This window comes from Sciurus vulgaris (assembly GCF_902686455.1).
Source record: "Sciurus vulgaris genome assembly, chromosome: 10".
In the NCBI taxonomy this organism is placed as follows: Eukaryota; Metazoa; Chordata; class Mammalia; order Rodentia; family Sciuridae; genus Sciurus; species Sciurus vulgaris.
Window position 1 is genome coordinate 10,888,837 of NC_136470.1, and position 23,986 is coordinate 10,912,822.

The following is a 23,986-nucleotide window of genomic DNA, read 5'->3' on the forward strand; positions in this document are numbered from 1 at the left end:
CGCCCAACGGGGTAGTGCACACCCGCCCTGGGCCAAGTGCTGCCTGCCCACAGCCGCCTCGACTCACAGCAGGACCTCGGCTGAGAGCCGGGCAGCAGCCCCGGGACCGGACCGCGCCCCCACGCCCCGCCCGCCAGCCCGCCGGGAGCCCGCGGCGCCCCCGGAGGAACGCAGCCGGGGGCGGGACCTCGCGGGCAGCCGGCCCGCCACGCACGCCGCGCGGGGGCGGGCCACGTCGGGGGCGGGGCCGTGGCGCGCGCGGGAAGTGCTGCGGGGCGGCCGTCGGCCTCAGCCGCTTGCTTCGCGTCATGGCCTTTTCGGTACCCGGCTACTCGCCCAGCTTCAAAAGGCCGCCGGAGGTAGTGCGGCTCCGACGGAAAAGGTCCCGGAGCCATGGAGCCGCCGCCTCCCGGTCTCCCGAGCTGCGGGAGCCGACGCCGCGCCGCGCCGCCCTGGCGGCCGGGCTGCCTCTCCGGCCCTTCCCGGCCGCCGGCGGCAGAGTCGGCGGTCCGACCGCGGCCCGCAGGAACCCCTTCGCCCGCCTGGACAATCGGCTGCGGGTCGCCGCGGAGGCCCGGGACGGGCTGCCCCGCGGCCAGCAGGAGGCGCCGGGCTCGGTGAGTGCCTTCGTGCCTGCCGGGCGAGGGGCTTTCGTCCTTCTTGGAGGGCCAGCTGCGGGTCAGGGATGGGAAGTTCTAAGGTTCGGGCAGGGAAATGGGCGCCAGGAGTCCCGTCGCCCGCGGCCTGAGGGTGCCCCGAGCCCTGGGCCGGCTGCGCCTGAGGGGGCTCAGTGGAAGCCGCCGGCTGCGGGACGTGCTGCCGCTGTGCGCCGCTCAGCTCGGCGTAGGCGCCGTCCGCAGCGGGCATCCGAGGGCAGCGCGGACGGACAAAGACCGGCCCTTCCCGCCGCGCTCCTCGCACACCAGGCTGCCCGGGATGGAGGAAGGTTGAGCATGACTCTGTTCAGACATCATGAGCATTTTTCTTACTCTGAAGCCTTTTGTTTCTTTTGGCTTGAAGTTTGTACGGTCAGTTACTAAATGCGCAAAACTGACCTTTTTTTCCTCTTAGTTTTAATATTAAAGTTCAGAATCAAAGTAAAAAACTGATAGGATTGATTTGGGTGTGTATAAATTTGTGTGCTCTGGCATTTACTGAGAAGGTAGTTTGCCAGATGAGCCTACACATTTAAAGCAAACTCCAGCATCAGTTACGTTTTAAAAGGACGATTTTCTTAACCTCAGTTTTTAGATACTAATCAAGAGAATGATTTGCCATGGGAAGAGACGTTATCCGAAAGAACAACAGTTACTGAACTACCCCAGGTAATACTTTTTAAATATCATTAGCATGTGTATTCGTATGCTTCTCAGGAGCATTTTGCTTGAAAAAATAGTTTTGCAGAGAAGCTTGAAAGTGATTATTTTTACCAGAGTTGAATAGATGGCATCAGCCAAAATAAAGGACTTGATATGTTACAGTAAGAAATGCTGTAATGGTCACCTGCACGAAAGTAGGCATAGTAGATGAGAGTTGTTGGTTGCCCTTGACAAAACCTCATCAGTCTTTTAACACACTTCTTTTTTGAGATTATCACTCAGAGGAACCCCTCCATACTAAGCTACTTCTTCAACTTGATCCTTTATTAAATCTTCAAAACAAATCCTTCACTTACCTCCACAAGTTATGGCATAGCACTGACCCTTGCTGTCCAATTCCCCAATAACACCTACAACAAGTACTTCTGTTGTGATCATTTGGTAAATGTATGATTGACCCTAATGGGAACAGGCTATCAGAATGCCACAAGACTCAGTCTCCCCTCTTTGCCTAATGATACCTAAAAGAATTCTCGTAATGCGAATAATATTGACTTGAAAAGACAGCAAAATAGGTTAATGGTAGATTTTTGAGATCAGAAAATGTTTCTTAAATATGGCCATTAAGTGTCCTACCTAAAGTTACCTGCAGAAAGAGCAGCTTAGCCCAAGTTCCAGTTTCAAAGGCTTTAGGTATTTTTCAGACATTGGGAAGATTTCTACTTTAATAGCAACATCTGTAGTACTATATAAAGTGTTAGTTCTTTTTAGTAAAAACTAAAAAGTGAAATATGCCCCATTCCAACAAGAAGTTTTTGCCTCTTAGAGGAAACTACTGTTAATAGATTAATTCAGCTCCTTCCAGATTCCAGTGTGTAGTATATTTTTAATGATATTTAGTATACAGTTCGTATAATTTTGCTATTCAGGGACTGTGAATATGTTAGTTAATAAAATCTTTAGATCGAAGAGTTTTTTTTTAAATCTGATTTTTGTGTTGTTTTCTTTTTCTTTTAAAAGGCTTTACGCCTATCATTCTCTGAATCGGATAGTCTGTCCTCAGAAAATACTGAGTTACCTGTGGACTGGAGTATTAAAACCCGACTCCTTGTCACCTCTTCTCAACCCTTTACCTGGGCAGATCATTTGAAAGCGCAGGAAGAGGCTCAAGGTCTTGTCCAGCATTGTAGAGCAACAGAGGTTACTTTGCCTCAAAGTATAAAGGTAATTCTGAAATAAAATAACTGTGTTTTAAAGTAGCAGCTTAAGTATAAAATGCTTCTGTAAAATATTAGAGAGATTTCTTTCCGTTAAGTTTTTCTTCTGATATCTAAAGACACAAAGAATTGGGGAATTTTGTTGCTTCCAAATGGTGCTTTCATACCCATTTTTGATAGATTGTGTAACAGTCCATTAAATTTAGAGACCTGTCCTAACAATTAGGCAATGGTGCAGGCAGGAAGTGTTTGCACAGTTGTATATGGACACAGTCCCTTTATTTGTTTTTATGTGGTGCTGAGTATCGAACCCAGGGCCTCCCACATGCTAAGTGAGCACTATGCCCCTGAGCCACACTCCAGCCCCAAACCATTCTTTTCTAAAGCTTCTTTAGAAAAAATAAAAGGAAATGAAAAGCAATTGACTAGGTTATAAGAGCAGATGGATTTTACTGATTTTTTCCCTCATAGAATATAGTCTTTTAAAATATGCACTCATTTTGCTACCTGGGTAATGGTCTATTGTAAATTTAGAGTTCTAGAGTGGTTCTAGAGAAATACAGCTTCATTACTTTAAAGCATCTCATCAACTCAAACTAGATTAAACAGGATTACTTAAAATTTGCTCCTTTTTCAGTAAATTAGGATGATTTGTCATATCCATTATCAGTGTTCACTGACTTACTTCTGAAAGTGTTTTGGTGGGGTACGGGGATTAAATGTAGCATAGTGCTCTCTACACAAATATATTTCTACCACTTATGATAAAAAAGTTTTTGTTAAGGGTGTTAGAGAAAGGAGAATGTTGCCATCTGTTATTTGTGTGTTCCTTCTGATACATGTTTAATGGACTAGTTACTGGCCAGAAGGCTATGCCAAACAAGGGTAAACTATTTTTAGCTCCTGTAACAGTAATGAATGCTTTCCCATAAAGAGCAGTCAAGATTCTTAGAATAAATGTTTGGTATACATCGTCTCTGGTGAGATTATATACTTCTCATGGGGCAAAAGCTACCCATTGTCCCTCTGGATTTTAGGATCCCAAACTCTCCACTGAGCTCCGTTGTGCCTTCCAGCAGAGTCTTATCTATTGGCTCCACCCAACCTTGTCTTGGCTACCACTGTTCCCTCGTATTGGAGCTGATAGAAAAATGACTGGAAAGACAAGCCCTTGGTCCAGTGATGAAACCGTGCAGCACATTTTAATGAGTGACTGGTAAGATTAGTTCAAAACAAAGCAAAACAAAATGTGTGCAATTCAGTGGTGAATTTTAATTTTAGTAGTATCCTGTCCTTATGGAAATATATACTGGTAGAAGGATCTTACTGGCCTGAAATTTAAATAGCCATTAATAACCAACATTTAAACTGTTTGCTTCTTTTAGCTTTTATCGCTCTATCAAAATATGAAGTATATATATATTAGATAAATATATACAGACAGGAATAATTCTTTTATGTTACTTATCAGTGGCTGCTGGTTTTCTCATGAGCATAAGTTGTTAAGAGAAAGTTAGCAGCCAGTTATCAATTAAGCTTTTTTTTTCCTTTTTCTTTTTTTTTTTTTTGTGGTACTAGAGATTGAACCAGGGGTGCTCTGTCACTGAGCTTACACCCCCAGCCCTTTTTATTTCTTGACATAGGATCTCGCTAAGTTGAGACCAACCTCAAGATCCTCCTGCCTCAGTCTCCTAAGTTGCTGGAATGACAGGTGTGCGTGGGCAGCTCAATTAAGTTTTGTTGAAAAAAAAGGGATTACCATTTAAGTGGAAAACACTATTTGTTAAAGCGATATAGAATTATTAGTGAGTCCTGTTATTAATTTCAGTTTTCTAAAACCAAATTATACATAACTACAGAACTTCAAACCAGAAACTGAAATATTTGTTTTAAATGAGGTGTCAGGCTAAACTATACAAAACTTAAGTTTAAACATTGAATTAAATGCTTTAATAATACCTAAGGAAAATTATTTTGCTTCATAGGTCTGTAAGCTTTACTTCTCTGTATAACCTGCTGAAGACAAAACTTTGCCCCTATTTCTACGTTTGTACCTATCAGTTTACTGTCCTGTTCCGAGCAGCAGGATTCGCAGGAAGCAGTGTGATAACAGCTCTAATATCTCCTACAACTAGAGGTTTAAGAGAAGCTATGAAAAATGAAGGTAAAAGTTTAGGTTTGTACTTTATATACAGTATATATATGCACTTTATATATAGTAAAAACTTGCCTTAAAAGCTAAAATTTGAAATTTTTTCTTACTTTTTAATTACTAGTATTATTTGAAGAAACATCATTTTTTTTTTCCTGCAGTTGGTTAAGCTGCCCCTTACACATAACTTTTAAGTTAATGTTGTACCCTTCTCTAATCTAAGTAAAACACACAATGGGCCACAAAGTTACTATCTTAATATACTCTCCTAGAAATTCTTTTATACGACATTTTAATTACCTACCTCCTGAATAACTTCACTTTTAAACTGGGTCAGCCTATGAGTAAACCATGCGATCTATTTAGTGGAGTTAATCAGCGCATTTTTAAAAAGTGAAGTGTAATTCAGTGTAACTTATGAAAAAGTATCACATGTATTAAGATTATTGTTTCCTGAGCCTTTTGTTTCAAGGACATGTGTGCATGTGTCTGTGTTGTGTACTACTGACAAAGTTTGAAGACTACTATCTTAATAGATCAAGGGTAAAAACTCTCATTCCAGAAAAGTCAATTATCCTCCTATTACCCCTATTAAATGCTTTTAAAGAAAACTGACTTGTTTCTCTCATGTAGGAATTGAATTTTCTTTGCCTCTAATAGAAGAAAGTGACCAAAAGAAGAAAGCACATGGAACAAGCGTGGGACTTGGGGAGTATGTGATTAAAATAAGATTTTACATAGTCCAGTGACTATGGGTTCAGTGAAAAAGATTTGTAAAAGTAACAGGTTTGTGAATTAGGAACTCTAACTATAGCAATTTCATAGGGAGCAAACACTCAGTGATGAAGATGAAGAGGAAAGTTTTTCTTGGCTGGAAGAGATGGGTGTACAAGATAAAATTAAAAAGCCAGATATACTCTCTATCAAGCTGTATCCTTTCAGTTACAACTAATTTTCACTATATTATGAACAAGTTTAACATTGGCCATTTAAAATGACTATAATCTTAAATTATCTTTAGATCATATTAAATCTAACCCTCCATTTTGACATTAAGTAACAGGACCCTAGGTATCAATAAACTCTGAACCATTAAATGACTTTTAAGTGAAAACATTCCATGTTGGCTAAGTATGTGGGAGAAGTTTTTGACTAGGGAATGAATTGGTTTTTGTCAATTACCACTTTTTTTTTTTTTTTTTTTTTCAATTTCCACTTTCTAGCAAATTGAAGTAGTCAACGTAAGTGGTTTCAAACTTAGGAAAGCAGTGAAGAGGAAGTGGTAACATTGTCATTTTGTTTTGAAAGAAGGGTTAGTCCCAGGTGATTAAGATTCAAGATAAAATATTTTCCCCATTGGTGTGGAATTTGTTTTGTAATTTCCTTGATTGTCATCTTCAGCCGTAAAGAGAAACATGAAGTGCAAATGGATCACAGACCTGAGTCTGTTGTGTTGGTGAAAGGAGTCAACACTTTGACATTGCTCAACTTTCTGATCAACTGCAAGAGTTTAGTTGCCACCTCCGGTGCACAGGCAGGACTTCCACCAACCCTTCTATCCCCTGTAGCTTTCCGAGGTGCCACAATGCAAATGCTTAAGGTAATTAAAAGAAATTATACACTTCACTAGTTCCCATAACCTAGCTTCTAAGAAGTACTTTTTGCAGATATGATAAATTCTTTTTAAAAATGTTTTTAGTTGTAGATGGACACAATACTTTTTTATTTTAATGTGCTGAGGATCGAACCCAGGGCCTCATACGTGCTAGGCAGGTACACTACCACTGAGTCACAATTGCAACCCCAATATGATTTTTTTTTTTTTGGAGGGACGTGAGACAGACACCAGAATTGAACTCAATGGCAGTCGATCACTGAGCCACATCTCCAGCCCTATTTTGTATTGTATTTGGACAGGTTCTTACTGAGTTGCTTAGCACCTCACTTTTGTTGAGGCTGGCTTCGAATTGGTGATCCTCCTGCCTCAGCCTCCGGAGCCATGTGTGCCACTGCATGGCAGAGTGTGGTAAATTCGTTATCTTTAAAAAATAACTCCGAGCATTTTGGGACTTGATACATGTTTTGCTTTTCTCCCCGTAAAGTCTGTTATGACATTTATATGAGAGAACTATCTGAAAATATATGAAATTGGTTGTACTTGAATTATATGAAAACTTTTAATGAATAAAGGGTAATTGACAACAGACATTTTGGTGTTAAATCTCCTTTCTTGACATTTAAGTACAGTTAATCTCATTTTATTTATTCACCAATGCAAAGCCAGTCAAAATGATGTTAAATTGTAGATCTCGGGCTGGGGTTGTGGCTCAGTGGCAGTGTTTGTCTAGCACGTGCAAGGCACTGGGTTTGATTCTCAGCACCATGAATAAATTTTAAAAAAAGGTCCTTTGCCAACTAAGAGAAAATATTAAAAAATATATAGATCTCAAAAATTGGCTCATTGGTACATTAAAAAAGTTATATTGAAATATATATGTACATATATATGCTCTTAATAGCAATAGATTTTCCCTTATATTCTGTACCGACAAATTATATAAAATGCCGTATGTAAAATCTCTACTAAAAATTTACTAAATATTTTTACTTGTGTAATAATGTATTGATGTCTTGGAAATGATTTTTGTTCATAAATATTAGAGAAGAAACCCAAATGTAAATGTTTTGAACATATTTCTAGCTAAGAAACAAACGCTTGAGATGGTGACTATAATTTCCTTTCTCTCCTCATGAAGGCACGAAGTGTTAATGTAAAGACACAAGCTCTTTCTGGATACAGAGATCAATTTAGTTTGGAGATTACCGGTCCAATCATGCCTCATGCTCTACATTCTATGACCATGCTACTCAAATCATCACAGAGTGGGTCATTCTCTGCAGTGCTGTATCCACATGAGCCAACGGCTGTATTCAATATCTGCCTGCCACTGGATAAAACACTGGAAAAAGTAAGTAGACCTCTATGAAGGGACTATTTTCATTGTAGGTAATTTTCTCTTAAGGAAATAATTTATAATGAGCTGAATTTGTTTCAAATTATGAGGCTGTTAAGAATTACAAAGAGGAAAAATAATGCATATATGTAATTTTTGTGGATAAATTTCATGAATTCAGGCTATTGTGCCACTAACAGTGACTAAGAACTTTCAAACCTTAAAAAAAGATGAGTTTTACTGTTTTATTGCTTTCAGACCCAAAGGTTAATGGTGCAGTCGGATTCCTTTATAGTTTGTGTAAACATATTTTACTATGGGTATTTACTTAATCATATTTGCCTGTAAAAATAACAATAATACTTTAGGGACTTTGTCACTATATAAAAATTCTTAGGATTACTTCTGTAGATATGATTAATTACATGAATGAGCCATTTGTCAAAATTTTCATGGTAATTCTTAAAAACCACGAGTTAAAGGAAAATGTGCTTTTCACTGACACACATGTATTTTCACAGGAAGCTGTTCATAAGGAGCTTACTAACTGTGGGCTGCACCCTAAGACTCTGGAGCAACTTAGTCAGATACCATTACTGGGGAAATCATCTTTACGGAAAGTGGAAATGAGTGACTACATGTGTAATTGGAGATCCTGAACACCAAAGTAAGCCTAAAAGGAATCTTTGAGGAAAAAAAGCAAGGAAATTCAAGATTCTTATACCTTTGGCTTTAAAGTTCATTTTGGAAGTTAAAGAGATGAATATACTTAAAAGATACTGAAGTGTTTATAAACATTAACTTTTTATATTAACTTTTATTACATGCACTGAGCAATAGCATTAAGGTTTTAAATCATTTTCCTTTTACTGTTTTTAAACTAGATTTTCAAATATGAAGATGATGCAAACTTTTTAAAATCCTCACATGAGAATTTTATATGTACACTGAGTAGAAAACAATTAAAATCAGTGTTTCCTTCAAAGTGAGAAATTGAGACTAAACCTGTAGCAGTTATTTCATGGCATTGTGACAGGACAAAGATAGTTATTACCTAAAATTAACAGACTCGTTTTATTAAAAGTGGTAGAAAATAAACATAGGCAATTTGTGGAGCTGGTTAGTGATGCACCTACCTTATCATACGTCCTACTGATATATAATTCTTCTCAAATATAACTTAAGTTTTAATGCATGTTCAGATAAAAGGGTATTCTGTACTCTGTATAGAACAGTGTTGAATCATATGCCCAAATGTCATGGCAAAGTAGCATTTCATTTTGGTTTTTTTGTTTGTTTGTTTGTTTTTGTGTGTGTGTGTGTGTAAAAGTATTTTCATATAAACATGTTTAAAAGATCAAAGGTAAAGAAATAGTATTAGTGAAGGCGTGTTTACTTTATAATCCAGAAAATAAAACACCACATTTATTCCAGAGAAGTTTGTATTTGGGCCTTGAGCTTTTGAAAATAAAGTTTAGAGACATAGCATATGAATACCACTGTAATACACATGAAATATTCTATCAGACCCTAAAAATTAACATAAATTTAAACCTTCTCATAGTCAACAAAATAGTGGCTGGTTGCCAATTTTATTAGATAAGTTGGTTACAGCATTTTAATTATCAATTTACGTCTATCTAGGTGTAGCTGAAATTCAAAATGCACATCAAAGTAAAACTATATCACAACTCAAGCCATACTAAATGTACTTGGCCTCTGCAGAATTCTAATCGGACTTCATTTTGACACCCTTCTTATGACCCAAGTGGCTTAAATGGGAATGCAGGACTTTTAGTGCTGATCATCACACAACATACCACTTTCTTTTTATAACCTCTACAAAATTTTAAGGGGAGATGGTGGCATTAGCCCTGTGGAACAGATCTTGCTTGATTACCTCAATTAACACTGGCCCAGTATCTGTCCAGCAGAACCCATTGAGAAATAGTACAAGGTGCACAGCCCTTCACTGATTACAGGCAAGTGTTACAGCAGCCTAGCCATAAGGAAGGGAGTTACATCATAGTACAAAATACAGTATAAAAGCGTTATTTAACATTCCACACTGAAGATTACTGATGCCTTCAAACAATTGTTTGGATGTTAGCCACTTAAACAAATACATCACTAAGGTAAACAATATAAACATACCAAAACCCTGTATGGTTAAATACAATTTCCATGGTACAAAAATCAAAGCCTGGAGATGTTTGTACAGATTGCTTTTTACACAATGTCTTAAATTGCCAAATATTTACAACATTAAAGAGGAAATACATTGTGATGCAGAGTAAAATTATCTGAAATGATTAATATAAAACCTCAATCTATCTACGTGAGGCACTCCTGAAGCAAGTGGCATTAGCCATGAGGTCCTTTGGTACAAGGCCCATTGCTTGAAGAACCACAGTAGCTGCTGTGGCTTTAGCATGCTTCTTATTAGGGCTGGCAAAGCTGGGCTGGTAAGCGCTTCCATTTATCAATACCTATTCAAGAAAAACATACAATTGGGCTGGTAAGGGCTTCCATTTCTCAATACCTATTCAAGAAAAACATACAATAAGAACAGCATCAAACTTTAATATCTATTAGCTTTGTACTTTTTCACTAAATGCTAGAAAAATAATTTATAAAAATATAAAACCCATACTAAAGTTAAATCAATCTCAGCCCAGAAAAAGCAAATGATTAGCAAAAAGGGACTGCAAGAGCAGTTTTCCAAATTAAATTTAAAAACTGAAAGCAAAAAACAGCCTGATAAAAGTACTAGATTAACTTCCCATATTCCACTAGAAAATATGAACAACTTGTTCACCAGATTTTGCCCAATCTTTCCTTCCATCTGTTTTAAATAGAATATTCACAAGTTGTATTAAAGCACCCTTCAGTGTTTAAAAAAAAAAAAAATCCAGCCACTCTACCCACACACATACATCCCCAACCCACAGATTAATACTATTATTGTATCGTACTTATCCCTCACCCTCTTAAGTCATTAAAATAATAACATATACAATTAGTGCAGAAATTCATATTTACCCTAAAGAGAAAATGTTTGCGATGATCAGGGCCACTATCATGGACCAAGAGAAATTCAGGTGGTTGCCACCTTCTCTTATTACAAATTTCCATCAAGGCAGATACAGGATGTTTGCCTGCAGAGAAAGAGGGGGAAAAAAAAAAGTTATGAATTATTTCCCACAACTTTTGCAACAAAGTATGATTCAAGATTTGGGTGAAGCAAGATGGAAATTAAAAAGTGTGCTCTCACCTGACAGATCTTTCATTGCAGCAGAGAAATTCCCAGACCTCTTTTGTGCTCTTTCTCCAACTGCAACAAGACCTTAAAATGAAAAAAAAAAGCCAATGTTCACTAAAATTTCAAAAGCATCACTTTCAATTATAATAGAGAAAAACTCCCAGTATATAAGCTTGAACCTCAGTGTTTTCAAATAAAAGATTCAATTGATTCATACAAAATTAACCTTAATCTTCTGACATTTGTTTTAAAATCATATATTGAAATTAAACTATTAAAACAAGGTCCTCAAAACACAAGAATCTAGTGTGAACAAATACACAAATGCCATATAATGATAAACATTTCCAGTTTAAGTAGTAGTAGCTATTTTTCCAACATGATCTTAAAACTTCCTGTCTTAAAAACCAATGTGTTAGCTGGGCGCAATGGCACATGCCTGTAGTCCCAGATACTCAGGAGGCTGAGGCAGAAGAATTCTAAGGTGGAAGTCAGCCTGGACAACTTAGCAAGACCCTGTCTAAAAATATGAATGATGGGGGATGTAAGTTCAGTGGTATAGCATTTGTCTATCAAGTATAACACCCTGAGTTTAACCCCCAGTACAACAAAAAACAAATAAAATGATACTCTGTTAAGAATTTGTTCAAGAAACAAAGAAAAAGGTAGTGTCTTGAAGGATAAATGAGTCCTATCATTTTCCACGTTTTATTGAAAACTTCAACCATTCCCTTTACCAAGTATATACCAGTATATTAATCGTCCCCAAGCCTGTCCTGGGTAATATGATGTTCTCTGTGATCTTATATCCAAGTCATGTACAGTTCTAAGGAGAATACTTGGTACAGAGGTAGTATGTTCCCAAATTCATCAAAACAAGTTAACTGCTTAAATTAACTCCTAAGTTATTGTTCAACTACAGAAAGAAGAAAAATTCCATTTTTGTAAAAATCAGGACTAAACAACCTATAATGAGCTAGCAACCACTGGTGATTCCACTTAGAACATATTCCAAGGGAAGAAAACTGTTTAAAGATACCAAATAGTATCATCTGAAGATACTAAGCATATATTCAATACTTAATACCTACACGCAGGCCATACAGACCTCACTCAACTCCCTCATATCTGAAATTTTAAGTTCTAAGATGCACCAACCCAAGTTAATATGAAGAGGTAACACTGTTGTCAATTGTTGACTTACTGCTCTCCAGCCCCAACACAACTTTACTACCAAGTGTAAAAAGAAGGAAAAGCAAAAACAGTTCATGAAGACGAAAAACTAATAAATAAGGAAAAAAATATTAAACATCTGAGAAAGAAAAAAAATCAGTTCTTATAAAGGTAAACATATGGTCCCTGTCAAAATAATGCAAAATGGAATGTAGTTAAATTTGTAGTCAAAATTAGATATATGGAAATTTTATATTTCAACTAGCAGGATGACAATTGCCTTTCAAAGCTCAAACCAGTGTCTACTCTACATAAAAATACGCTCCTCTCTGTGAAACTCAGTTAAAGTTTGTTTCTGCAAAATAACTGTGCATTCTGCAGGAAGAGGAGCCTCAAAGATCACTAAGATCACAATAAATGTACAGAGGATGAAACCCTAAATGTTAAAAGAGATATAATAAACATTTCAAAAAACAACTTGTTACCTTTTCGGTCTGTCTTAAAATCAACTAGGATAGGTTCCTTATTTCCTTCTTTGTTTTTTCCTAATCCTTCTCCTTCTCTCCAGCCCATTTTTCTCATCAAAACGGCTCCCATTCCTCCAGTTACCGGGGCTGCTCTTAAGAACTGATCCTATCCAAAGAAAGAAAGGTAAAATGTCCCCATTTTACAATTAGAACTTGACTACAGACTCACTGGTAACTTTCTAAAAAGAGAAATCTTATTTTACTTCTACATCTGTTATAGCAATTAAATGCCTCTGTACTTTATATTGTAGTATATGTTCTAATTTCACATTAACAATAGTATTTTGAAAGTCAAATGGCAATTTTAAAACAATGGCCCCTCAGCCCCCCTCCAAAAAAAAAAAAAAAAAAAAATAGAACACTCCTGTTTTCGTCCACTATTTAGCTTCACTGGTATCTCTTCTTAGCTTGTAAAATAAAAAGAAGGCAATGTTAAAACAGTCAATAATATTAATTGTCCCAGGTGTACCTATTTTATGAATAAAGCCCAGAAATTGTTTAGAAATAGTATGGAAACTGAAGAAGCATACTGTTGTCATCCAAAGTTTTCTTCCCCATTCTACTATAAAGCAAATATAAATATTTTTTACTTAGAAAATCCCTATGAAACAAAATAACTCTTCAAAATTTACACAGTAACAAATTGAAGGTAATCACATAAACTACCCTGTAAGCATACCAAAATGTATTTGAATTCTTTTAAAACCTAGCTTGATGTTAAAAATTTTTAAAAAACTCCTTAAATGTTTACATACCTAGGCCTCGGTAGCAGCAGTGTTGTGAATAGTACGGCTGGCACTGACCGGGGCAAGAAGACAGCTACAAGGATTTGGCCCTGAAACAAGTTTCCATACAGAGGGGTGAAAGTTCACAGGTTATTCTGTGAACAATCATCTCTCTCGTATCCAACCCACTGAACCATAATTTCCATCAAAGCAGCAAACCACTTAATGTCCTAAGATGCACAACTATATACATTAGCATGATCAACAATCAATCACTTTCATGTTAAACAACTGATGCCTCTTTTTTTAGTGGGCATCAATAGTACTGAATTTTGTGGATCTGTATGGACATTTTTTTAAAGATTTGGAAAAATAACATCTCCAAATCCTGTTTTATTTTCCCTTGTTATTAAATTTTAGGTTAATGCTCTCTCTAGGAAACAGCAAAAATCATTAACTTATCAACAGAGGGAGTCAAAAACATTGGTAGCTCAGGAAATAGTATGCATTATCAATTCCTACATTGATAAGTTAATAGAAAGGTACCACAACTGGGTTTTTACACAGTAATGAAACTGTAGTCTTTGTTTCCCAAGGTTATAATAAAATACTGGGAAACATGCCAATGATTTGTAAATAGACATTAAGTTCAACAAGGTGCTCTGATGGAAGGAGGCAGCTGTGGAGGTAAAAACATACCCCTGGTTCAGTTCCTTATTTGGTGCAGGCCATGCAGTGTAGATGTATAAAGAGAAAAGTTAGCTGATGCTTGGTATCAACTGCCTTGTTGCTACACACCTAGAATGGCTTTTACTTACTTCCAGGTTCATCTGCCCCTCTTTTCCAGGAAACACTCCTAAAAAAAAGGGCAACTGTGCAGACAGAGTACAATATAAATCCCCAAATGACCCCAGTCTCCAACTGTTTGCATTCTCTAATATCTTCATTTGTTTCCTTTACCCAGGGTATATGCAGTTCACTAAAAAAAGCTGATTTATCTGAGTCCCACAGTATTTATCAAGTCCATGTCTAAATAATTTCATTTCAAAAAATAAAGTTTCTTATAAATCAATTACCATTTTTAATCTTAATGTTTGAGAATACTTATAATAAAACTTTCTTCAGCAATAAACTAAAGAACACAGAATGTTAACATTTCCTCAAGTTTTAACCTGAGTGTGCTGGTCTACCCTAAAACAAGAGAAGTTAAATAATCATTTGGACAGGTTTTCTAAACATTTCAACGTTTAATGAGTATATAGTATTTATAATAGAAAACTATTAAATTTTCAGTTGCCCCATGACTTCTAAATGTTCTGGCCCATTTTTATAAAAATGCTCTTTCCTTAACTGATTAAGCAAATATTTTTTTAATTTTACACAAATGGATATTTTCCCAAACATGGTGCTTTTTCCTATAATATTTAAAGCTTGGGTCTTATTTATACATCATTATCATTATAACTTATCAAAATTATTTCTTTCCCAAAGTATATTTTAAAGGTTCCACTAAACATTTTATATACTTAAAAAAATCTGTCCTCTCATCTTCAAAACATAATACCAAAAATTTATTTTGAAGGTTTATATGGAGCCAATTGAATCAGTAAACGATTCACTTTGTAATTATTTAACATGATATTTAGATGTAAACAAACATGGAGTAGCAGCACATCATTATACAAATGAAGGCCAAAATTTTGCAACTGAAGCACATTCAAATCTTGCTACCTAGCACTATACTGACTGTTCATTATACACCTAAATATCTCTAAGCTTCATTCTAATTTCCTGAAATACTGAGCGCCGTGCTTCAAGACTGAATAATATTAAAGAATCCAGACTGGAGGTATAGCTCAGTGGTAGATCTTGGGCTCAGCATGCTTGACAAGGACCTAGGCTATATATACCCAGCATCACCAAAAAAAAAAAAAAAAAAAAAAAAAAAGAGAGATGGAAAACAAACAGAGGTACATTTATAATTCTTCCCACTAAGATAAATGTCCTTTTTCAAATACATGAAACACTTTCATATTTTAACATAAATTAGTATAAAAATTTAATCCAAACTAGAATATTTTGCTAGATTATCACTTTTTTCAACACCAAGCCCAGTAAACTACATTAACTTTTTAATTTTTTCTTTAAATGAATCCGAGTATGTACTCATTGTATACATAGTAGTGCAACTATGTCTTCAAAAAAACAGGCAAAATAAGAATATGTCTTATATTAAATTGTTAAGAGGATCAACAGAGACAATGCTACCCGAACTGGAAATGTTATGATAATGAATATCCAAATCAACTATTATTTCATTTTCTGTATAGTCAGCTCATCCATGAGTGACAGCCATTGCAATTCTCTATAATATGTACCCATCACATTAATGACTGCTGCTCTTTGAGGCAGTAGTAAAGGACCTGTCTCCATTTGACTTGGGAGACTTTGAAATTCAAAAAAATTACTTGCCCACGATCACACAAGGAGTCAGGAATACAGCAGGATAAAGAAACCTTCCCAAATCCATTAGTACACGCAGCCTCCCAGTTTCAGCACTGCTATACTGCCAGTACTCCTGAAACAAATTTCTCATCATCCATCCAACCAAACCACAACCCTTCACCAGAATTCATTTCTTCAGAAAGCCCTTCTTAACCACCTAAGACTCCCCCAACAATGAGGCAGCCGTAGGTGGAGTTCACACCTCACTGCAGGAATCTGAGACCAGGTGCACCTACATCTTCGTAGCACAAGGTGTCGGTCCTCTCCCTTGATCTTAGGTATAATATCCTGTTTTTTCATGAAATCAGTGGTTCTCAAATTAAGCCTGTGGATCACCAGAGGCCACCAGGGCCTAAATGGTGGTCCACAGATATTAATCTACATTCCCATCCCACCCCCATTCCCACCCTTCAGCACTGCCCACCCCACACTCCAGGCCATCCTCCCCCACCTTCCAGTCCCATGGCAAGTTCACCACATGCAGTGCTAATACTAGGGCCTCCCAACCGCTTGCTATAACTAACAATGGACCACCACATAGGGACCTGAGGCTGGAAGTCACAACAGGTGTGAGGAGAAGGAGCCAAGGGATCTTATAAGAGGGCGCAGGCACTAAATGAGAAGGCAAGGACAGAGGAATAGAGGAATGGAACATTAGGGTAGTAGAGGTTTCTTAGGGACACTGATCCACAAAAAATAAACCTGTAATAAAGTATCCCATGATAAAGAAAAATTTTGAGAACCACTGCTTTGAAATGATTAGGTTAGTAGTCCAACAGAAATTGTGGGATGTTCTGAACAGTACCAGATACAGTTAGCATTCAAAACACAGTTAAAATAAAAACCACCCCCACCAAAACCAGCAGCAGCACCAAAAATAAATAAATAAATAACCTTAGGATACAAATTGAGTGGCTCTTGAGCCATATTTATACATTTCCCATTGTCTCATGATTCCAGTCCATCTTCAGCATCCATCCTGGAGTACATACACATAGGAAATTTACTCAGGAACTTTGGTTAGAGTCACTGACCTCTTTGTGTATTTTTAATAAAACATTTAAAAATTTTTAACTTTGTACAGCAAAACTTTTGTATGTGCATATGTTGTGTACCTTTTTAATCCAGGCTTGGGCACCAGTATTGGCCAACTGTTCTTGTGTCAGAACCTGTACTCCTGTACTTCCCGTGAACTGTCCAGGAATAGAGTTCAGCTGAGCCCAGGCATCAATCTGAAGAAAAGAAGCCACCTTATTTAAGTAAAATTGTGTATCTAATTAAAATGCTACTGGTAATAATTTAATTCACAAAAGGAAAATGGTTTACTTCCTGTAAGGGATAAATAAGACTAAAATATTGTACTTTTAAAATACACTGAAATTATGAATATTTAAGTGTTTTCCTAAATCTTCCAAAGCAGTAGTTTAACAGTATTCAGTGATTCCTATCAATAAGAAATGAGATATATGTAACTAAAAAGCAAAATATGACAGTTACATGAAAAATGTAAGACTGTAATGCAAAGGATCCCTGCCCTCCCTTTTTACCCACGGCATAAAGATGTACTCTAATAAATATCATGATCATATGAACTTTTAATTACTTCCTTTGAGATAATACAATCCAGAACTAAATTCATGACACATGCTTCAAGATTAATAAATAACAGGAAATATCCACTCAAATACATTAACAACTTCCTTAAAAATCTATGGACTACATTAATCCCAATGTTTATTATGATAAAAGATCAGATTTCAAATTATATTTACTGCACACCTGGTATTGTCACAAATATAATTTCGTAACACTGTACATTGTTCTATATACATTTACATAGAAAGTTAAAAGAGAAAGAAGAAGCTATCCATTGTAGAAAGCAGAGACTGCATTCAGATTATCTGAGTGTGAATCCCAGTTCTTCAACTTACTGGTTTGTGTGATCTTGCTATCACTTAACCACACTTTACCTGTGGTTCCTTAGGTGAAACATGTAAACTAATAGTAATAGATACACACACATGGGCTGGGATTGTGGCTCAGTGGTAGAGCACTTGCCTGGGATGTGAGGCCCCTGGGTTCAATCCTCAGCACCACATAAAAATATAAACATTATAAAGGTATTGTGTTCATCTACAACAACAAAAAAAAAAACATTAAAAAAAAAAAAAGATACACACTCACTGGGCTGCTGTGGGCACTGTTACTTTTATGTGCAAAACTGTAAATTCCATGATAGGGAATTTTTTTCTATTTTGTTCTCTAACCATAGTATGCAATAAACATTTACTGAATGATCAGGCTTCAAATCACTTTCATTTAAAATAAGCCAGCTTAATAATTAGAACAATATTTATCACAACTTATGATTTTATTAAATTCTTTTTCATTTAGACATTAAAACTACTACATACCCGTTCTTGAGCTCGATTTAACATGCTCATGGCTTCAAGGTCAAATGCATTCTCACTGAGTCTTTTCTGAGCAAGTGCCCGTTCGCTCATTGCTGTAGAGATGTCCACAGGCTAAGAAAGAAAACATAGATAATTATCTCAAATTACCAAAGCCCCCTAAATCATAATAAATGCTCCTATCTTCTGTTACTACATGTCAAAAAACATCCTTAAATATTAGTAATATTGTTATAAGTCAGAAGACTCAAAAAGGAAATTTGGAAAAAAAATTAAAAGTATCAGAAGCAGCAAAACCCAACACAAAATCTGAATTCAGTCGTATTTTCTATATCACTGATTACAGAAAATTCCATTAAGATCTTTTAATGGCAGGAATTTTTTGAACTATTACAAATTTTATATGCTTTATTCTCACTTGACCTTAAGTATTGGCATAACCTTCAACAGCAGTGAGGTTCTTGGAATAATCAAGTGGCAAACCATTATGGTGTCAATGATGGATCCTTCAAGCAGGGCATCTTTCACCTCTCATGTTTTTCACAAATAGTTTGGTATTAAGAACTGAATTTCTTCAAAGAATATATTCAGTATATAGATAAATCTTTTAAAGTTTTCAGTTTGCATACATTGATTACTGAAGTTAAAATATTTTCATAGAAGTCCATAACATCAGTGAATACATTTTTAAATAAGATTCTCATTCCCACCAAAGGCTATATTCCACCTTTTAAAGCCTTACATACACTAGAGCTAGGGGGTATATGTAGCTCAATGGTAGAGTACTTGCCTAGTCATGCACAAGACCCTAGGCTCGATCACCAGTGGAGTAGGGGGGAGAGGGAGGGCTCCACAGAAACAAACAAAATTGAAGGAAACAAACCTTAGAGATAATTCTTATAGCTACTTCTCAATTTGTCAGATTTGTGTAAGGTTTAACCTGTTATTTCATGGTTTTTATCTAAAATTAAGAGCACAAGTTAATTTGTATCAACTAATTCTTGATTTGTTTTTCTTTAACCCATTAATATTTTCTACTTATTTCACCAAGAAAATCCATTTTTGTAAAATGCTTATGTGACTCGGGAAGGCTTTGATTTTTTTCATATACAGGGAATGATCAGGATATGACAAACCTAAGGAACTCAAAATCATGAACAGCTAAGAATTTTTAAAAATTAGAACCTAGCTGTAACTTGATATTTACTGTGTATAAAATAACTCTTAAAAATAAGATTAGAGAAGTCTATATGACTGAGAATAAGTATATCTCATGCATTGATATAATTTTTCTTTTCATATCTTCAGAACCCCTTTTCACACCATCATTCTTTTCTTGCTGAAACATCTAAGATTCCTTTAGCTAAATCAAATTTTTTCTTCCATGATGTATAAATTCCTAAATATAATTCCTTCTTAAATGAATACCAAATTGATTTCATTCTGTAATTGTTAAACTGTTCTCTTGAAAGATCCTAAGTGCTTAATCAACTAATTTATACATAAATGAGTATTTCTAAGGCCTAAATAAATCAAGCAAAGTTTGACTGAAACCCTAAGAAATATACTATGTTCATCTTTTATTTCTGCTATGTTTTGTGTGATTCCTTGGATTTTAAGTGGAAATACAGATATTTCAAAACAAAATTTATCTCCCATTTAGGCCTACATGAGGTGTCTTCCTAAAACTTTCAAGTGAATTATCAAGGTAATTTTTGAAAGATCACCAAATAAAACAAATACTGTCTCATTTATCTTCCCAGACTTTGGTGTCCATAACAATCTATAAATTTAAGTGTTAGGGTACTTTGGCATAAATAAGAAATATTTATTCTGGAAAATTAAACTCTGAAAAGATATTGGGGAAAATATGCCTACCCATCATCCTAACCCCTGATCCCCAATTTCTAACTATAAGTTAGTCATAAACATATATTTAGATGGTTCTGAAAATACTTTTCTAGAATGAAAAAGTAGAACGCATGAATATACCTGTGAATCACACTGCTAGAGATATTTTAGATCTTCATATTTTGTCTTTAGCCTTTGAGAAGTAACCTAAATAGTTCATCATTTACCCCCAGAATGAAACTTCATCTCCTTAATATTTCATATTAAATTCAAATCCCACTCGGAATGGAATCTTAATGTAGCAACCCTGATGTTTATTTCAAATTCACTTTAGATAAAATTTCAACTTTTGTGTGTGTGTGAGGCAGTACAATTCATCAATAGGTCTATTCATCAGCAGACCTACTAAATAAGCTGCAAGCTCATACCAAACACTTGTTTCTAAGTAGTTCTTTTACTGTTAATTTCATATTTATATTTTTAAATGTGAAAAATGTGAAAATGAATGAATCATCTTAACCTTCTGAGGATCCCAAAAGCCTGTTTCCAGCTTTTGAAAGTAACTCAGGTTATGCAATAATGCATAAAAGTCAACTATATAAGCCCCACAGCATTAACATTCAAGTTCAGACCAAATTGTGTTTACCAGTTATTAAAACACTCATATAATACCACAGCTACTCTCAACAGCAGTAGAGTCCAACAGAACTTTCTGCAGTGATAGCTATGGAGCACTTGAAATGTGGCTAGTGTGATTAGGAAATTGTCTTTTTCAGTGACTGGTGATTACTGCACTGGAAAATGAAGCTTTATAATTTTAACCATTCTTTAATATTGTTCAAAAACAGAAAATATGAGAAAGTACCAAATGCTTAAATTTTAGAATACTATTAGACTGTCATCTACAAGCCTTTTGTTTCCACTGACAAATTATAGACTAGCCTGCTACCTAATGTATAAAAATAACTATGTAGTAATACTGTGGGTATTACAATGGAGGAAATGTTTAATTTCCTTTTTCCTAGGAACTATTAGAAAAGGTAAACTCCATATAGTGTCCAGAATTTTAATTCTTAAGTTAATAAAAATGACCTAATTTTTAAAATCTGCACCTCAACAACAAAGCAGATCTCTACTTTAAAACCCCACAAAGGTATTACATGTTAATATAATATACTTTAAAAAAAAAAAATCTATGTAATTGGCACCATGTGATACAAATTTTGTGCCCTGCTAAAAAATGTACCTTTTATATCTTTATTGTTCATTAAAATGTCCTTCTAAATGAATTTACTTGTTTGTTAACCCAGCTATTATCATAAACAGAACAAGTCACTTTAAAAACAATTTTGTAGAATGCCAGTAAAAGAATAAAAAAGAACTAAATATTATTTTTAGGATGGGATAAGTCATATAAGAAAAATAACACCTCCAAGAAAATTGTTTTCCTCACAGCTAATTTGCAGAGCATAAACAAAGCATAAAAGGAAAAATTTAAAGAAAACAATTAAAAAGAAAGCATCTGGCCTTATAAAAAAAACATTTAGTAAAATTATTAATATACATGTTCATACATAACAAAATGACAACTTCAAAAAGCCATACTAACTATAGAATGTCCCAGTTATTGTATTTGATTGGTTTAAAATGTGAATTATAGATTCTTTTAGTATGACTCTTAGATTAATATAAATGAATTGTGAGGGGCAACAAATAGATATACCTATTTTAAATGGTTTAGAAATACAGCACAAAAAGCCAAGGATAATCTAAGGAGAAAAGAATAAGTAACAAGGCTGTACAGTACCAGCACCAGAAACTGTGTCTAATTTCCAATTCCAATGTTCATCTTACTCCAAGTGAGCTTTCCTAAACTTTCTAAATTGAGAGCTTCTAAATTTAAAAGAGTACTATTTTCATAGGGACATAGGATTCAGTAATATAAACCTAGCACATTCCTTGAGATAAACATGTTAACATCCAAGCAGTCATTTGAATTGGGTCCCTAAAACATTCATAATTGACACTAAACTCACAAAAACTCCACACTATTGGTTATGAATTTAATTATTCCATTTACACTGATGCAGAGATTACATTTTAATCTTGTAACCAATAAGCCTTTTGCTAACTTTACAAGAATTAATACCCTTGAGGACTATTTTTTAAATACTACTTTTCTAACCTTTTTAATTTCATTAGTTATAATCTACATATGATAAAAATTCTGAAGTCACTTTTTACTGAGGATGATGCTGGCTGATGGTAAGATGATGCTATGGCAGAAGGGCACAGTCTGATGAGTTGTTTTTCCATAAGGTATTGATTTATGGTGATTCATCCACAATGTCTATCCATTCATGTCAAAAAGGACTCCCATGCAAGACAATTGGTGGGATTATAAATTATAGCAAAGATATTTTAGCCTTCATGAAGATAAAAATCCTTGATTTTGACTAAATGTTTCATGGTCAAGATTAAAGAACCACAAATTCCATTTATATTTATTAAAATGAAAAAGTCTGATTAAAAATAGAGTATTTAGTTTGAAAGCTAACCATCTGAAAGAACTTTCCTTTAATCTTACATGTGAACATTTCTTCTGGGTATTTAACATTATTGCTGTGTAGAAGTGCAGATTTGAAAGCAAATCAAAACCCTGTCCATTTTCTCCCTAAAATTTTGGTATTTTGTTTAGAACTAAAGTTCACCTATATATTCTTTGGTTCTAATCCTCTAAGAAGCTTAGCATTCTGGCATCAAATAGTTGTGTGTTCCACAAGAGGCATCTTGTACTTCCTTCATTTGGCCCTCTGAAAAGAACCTTCTTTCCTTGTTTCAACACAGGATTCCTTTTTCTGTCAATACAGTAATTCTCCTGAACCTTTATTTAAAATCTGACAACTTCTTTTGATGAGACAAAGCTAAGGCATCACACTGTAGTGTTAAGGCTGAAAATGAGTACTAAACTTTAAATAATACACACACACATTCTCTTGACCAGGAAGAAGTGTAATCGAGATTTACTAAAAACACTTTCCCCATGTTCAACTGAAGGAAGTAAAAACGTTAATGTATCTTCTCAGGAAAATCTCTTGGAATTTTGCAGTATTTATATATAGGTCTTCACTGCACTGGAAAATTTTTCCCTCAAAGAATCTCCCTAGCTATATTTATTCCAACTGTTTACAATATTTAATCTGTAATAAATTAATTTCTAAAAGTATTCACATCAGGATTTCAAAGTAAGTCTGTACAGCCCTCTTTATCATGGCTTACACTCAGCTACACAAGAAGATTAAGTCAGCTGCATATGTCAATTAACCTTTCCCTCTTGAGATGTGCACGTAGCCTAATTTGAGGATTAACAACTGAGCAAAATGAACTGGTTTCAATAAATATCGTCCAAACCAGCTATCCCTCTCCTCACTAGTGATGTTGTAACTTGCATAAGTTGGTGAATTCAATGTGAACATAGACCATCACCTTTGACTCTAAGTTGCACTGGTTAGTTATCATGTTCCGTTCACTGTATAGAACGTTGTTCCCTTTCAAAAATGCCGCAGGTCAAAAAAACACAGTGAAAATGTCGCCTGTGAATAACTCAGGAGAAAAAAAGATACTGCTAACAAAAAGCTTCTGATTTGGGTTCTGTTTAATTTTAATTTCATAAACAGGATATATTTGGAGAATTGAAAGTGTTTACTGGAAGATGATATGATATGGCCAATGTAGGGAACCTGAAGTGAAGAGTATTGGTCTCTCAGACCCACATATTCCATACTGCAAGAAAAAGAAGTCCATAAGGGCATAAGATATCTAGTTCAGTCCTTGGACAAATGTCAAGGCTTTGGAAACCAAGGGCAAGAGGTGATGACAACTAGTCTATT

The 23,986-nt window shown here is 35.6% G+C and overlaps 2 protein-coding genes across 5 annotated transcripts in view; one reads left to right on the forward strand and one right to left on the reverse strand.

Annotated features, from left to right (window-relative positions):
- Positions 1-199: 199 nt before the first annotated feature.
- On the forward strand, positions 200-8,670 carry DONSON (DNA replication fork stabilization factor DONSON). 4 transcript variants are annotated; one of them, XM_079101347.1, is made up of 10 exons: positions 200-617; positions 1,245-1,325; positions 2,340-2,543; positions 3,616-3,752; positions 4,522-4,712; positions 5,322-5,400; positions 5,514-5,618; positions 6,090-6,288; positions 7,445-7,657; positions 8,164-8,670. In XM_079101347.1, the coding sequence occupies exons 1-10, from the start codon at positions 309-311 to the stop codon at positions 8,299-8,301; spliced, it is 1,656 nt and encodes a 551-aa protein (XP_078957473.1). In that variant the 5' UTR covers positions 200-308; the 3' UTR covers positions 8,302-8,670. The 4 variants fall into 4 exon arrangements, with proteins under 4 accessions (XP_078957473.1, XP_078957474.1, XP_078957471.1 ...); XM_079101345.1 differs by having other exon boundaries at positions 203-617; positions 3,574-3,752; XM_079101346.1 differs by having other exon boundaries at positions 205-617; positions 3,574-3,752; positions 4,522-4,700.
- A 375-nt stretch (positions 8,671-9,045) lies between these two features.
- Positions 9,046-23,986, reverse strand: part of SON (SON DNA and RNA binding protein) — a 31,785-nt gene continuing 16,844 nt past the window's right edge. Inside the window, 6 exon segments of the mRNA XM_079101366.1 lie at positions 9,046-10,131; positions 10,685-10,800; positions 10,917-10,988; positions 12,563-12,710; positions 16,950-17,066; positions 18,249-18,359. Coding sequence (XP_078957492.1) covers positions 9,973-10,131; positions 10,685-10,800; positions 10,917-10,988; positions 12,563-12,710; positions 16,950-17,066; positions 18,249-18,359 — 723 coding nt within the window. The 3' untranslated portion in view covers positions 9,046-9,972.

Bases quoted from the DNA above. Each gene is read 5' to 3' on its own strand.
- DONSON (XM_079101345.1), top strand. From the start codon at position 309: ATGGCCTTTTCGGTACCCGGCTACTCGCCCAGCTTCAAAAGGCCGCCG. The intron at 1,326-2,339 runs GTAATACTTTTT...TTCTTTTAAAAG, and splicing joins CAGTTACTGAACTACCCCAG to GCTTTACGCCTATCATTCTC. The intron at 3,753-4,521 runs GTAAGATTAGTT...TTTGCTTCATAG, and splicing joins CACATTTTAATGAGTGACTG to GTCTGTAAGCTTTACTTCTC.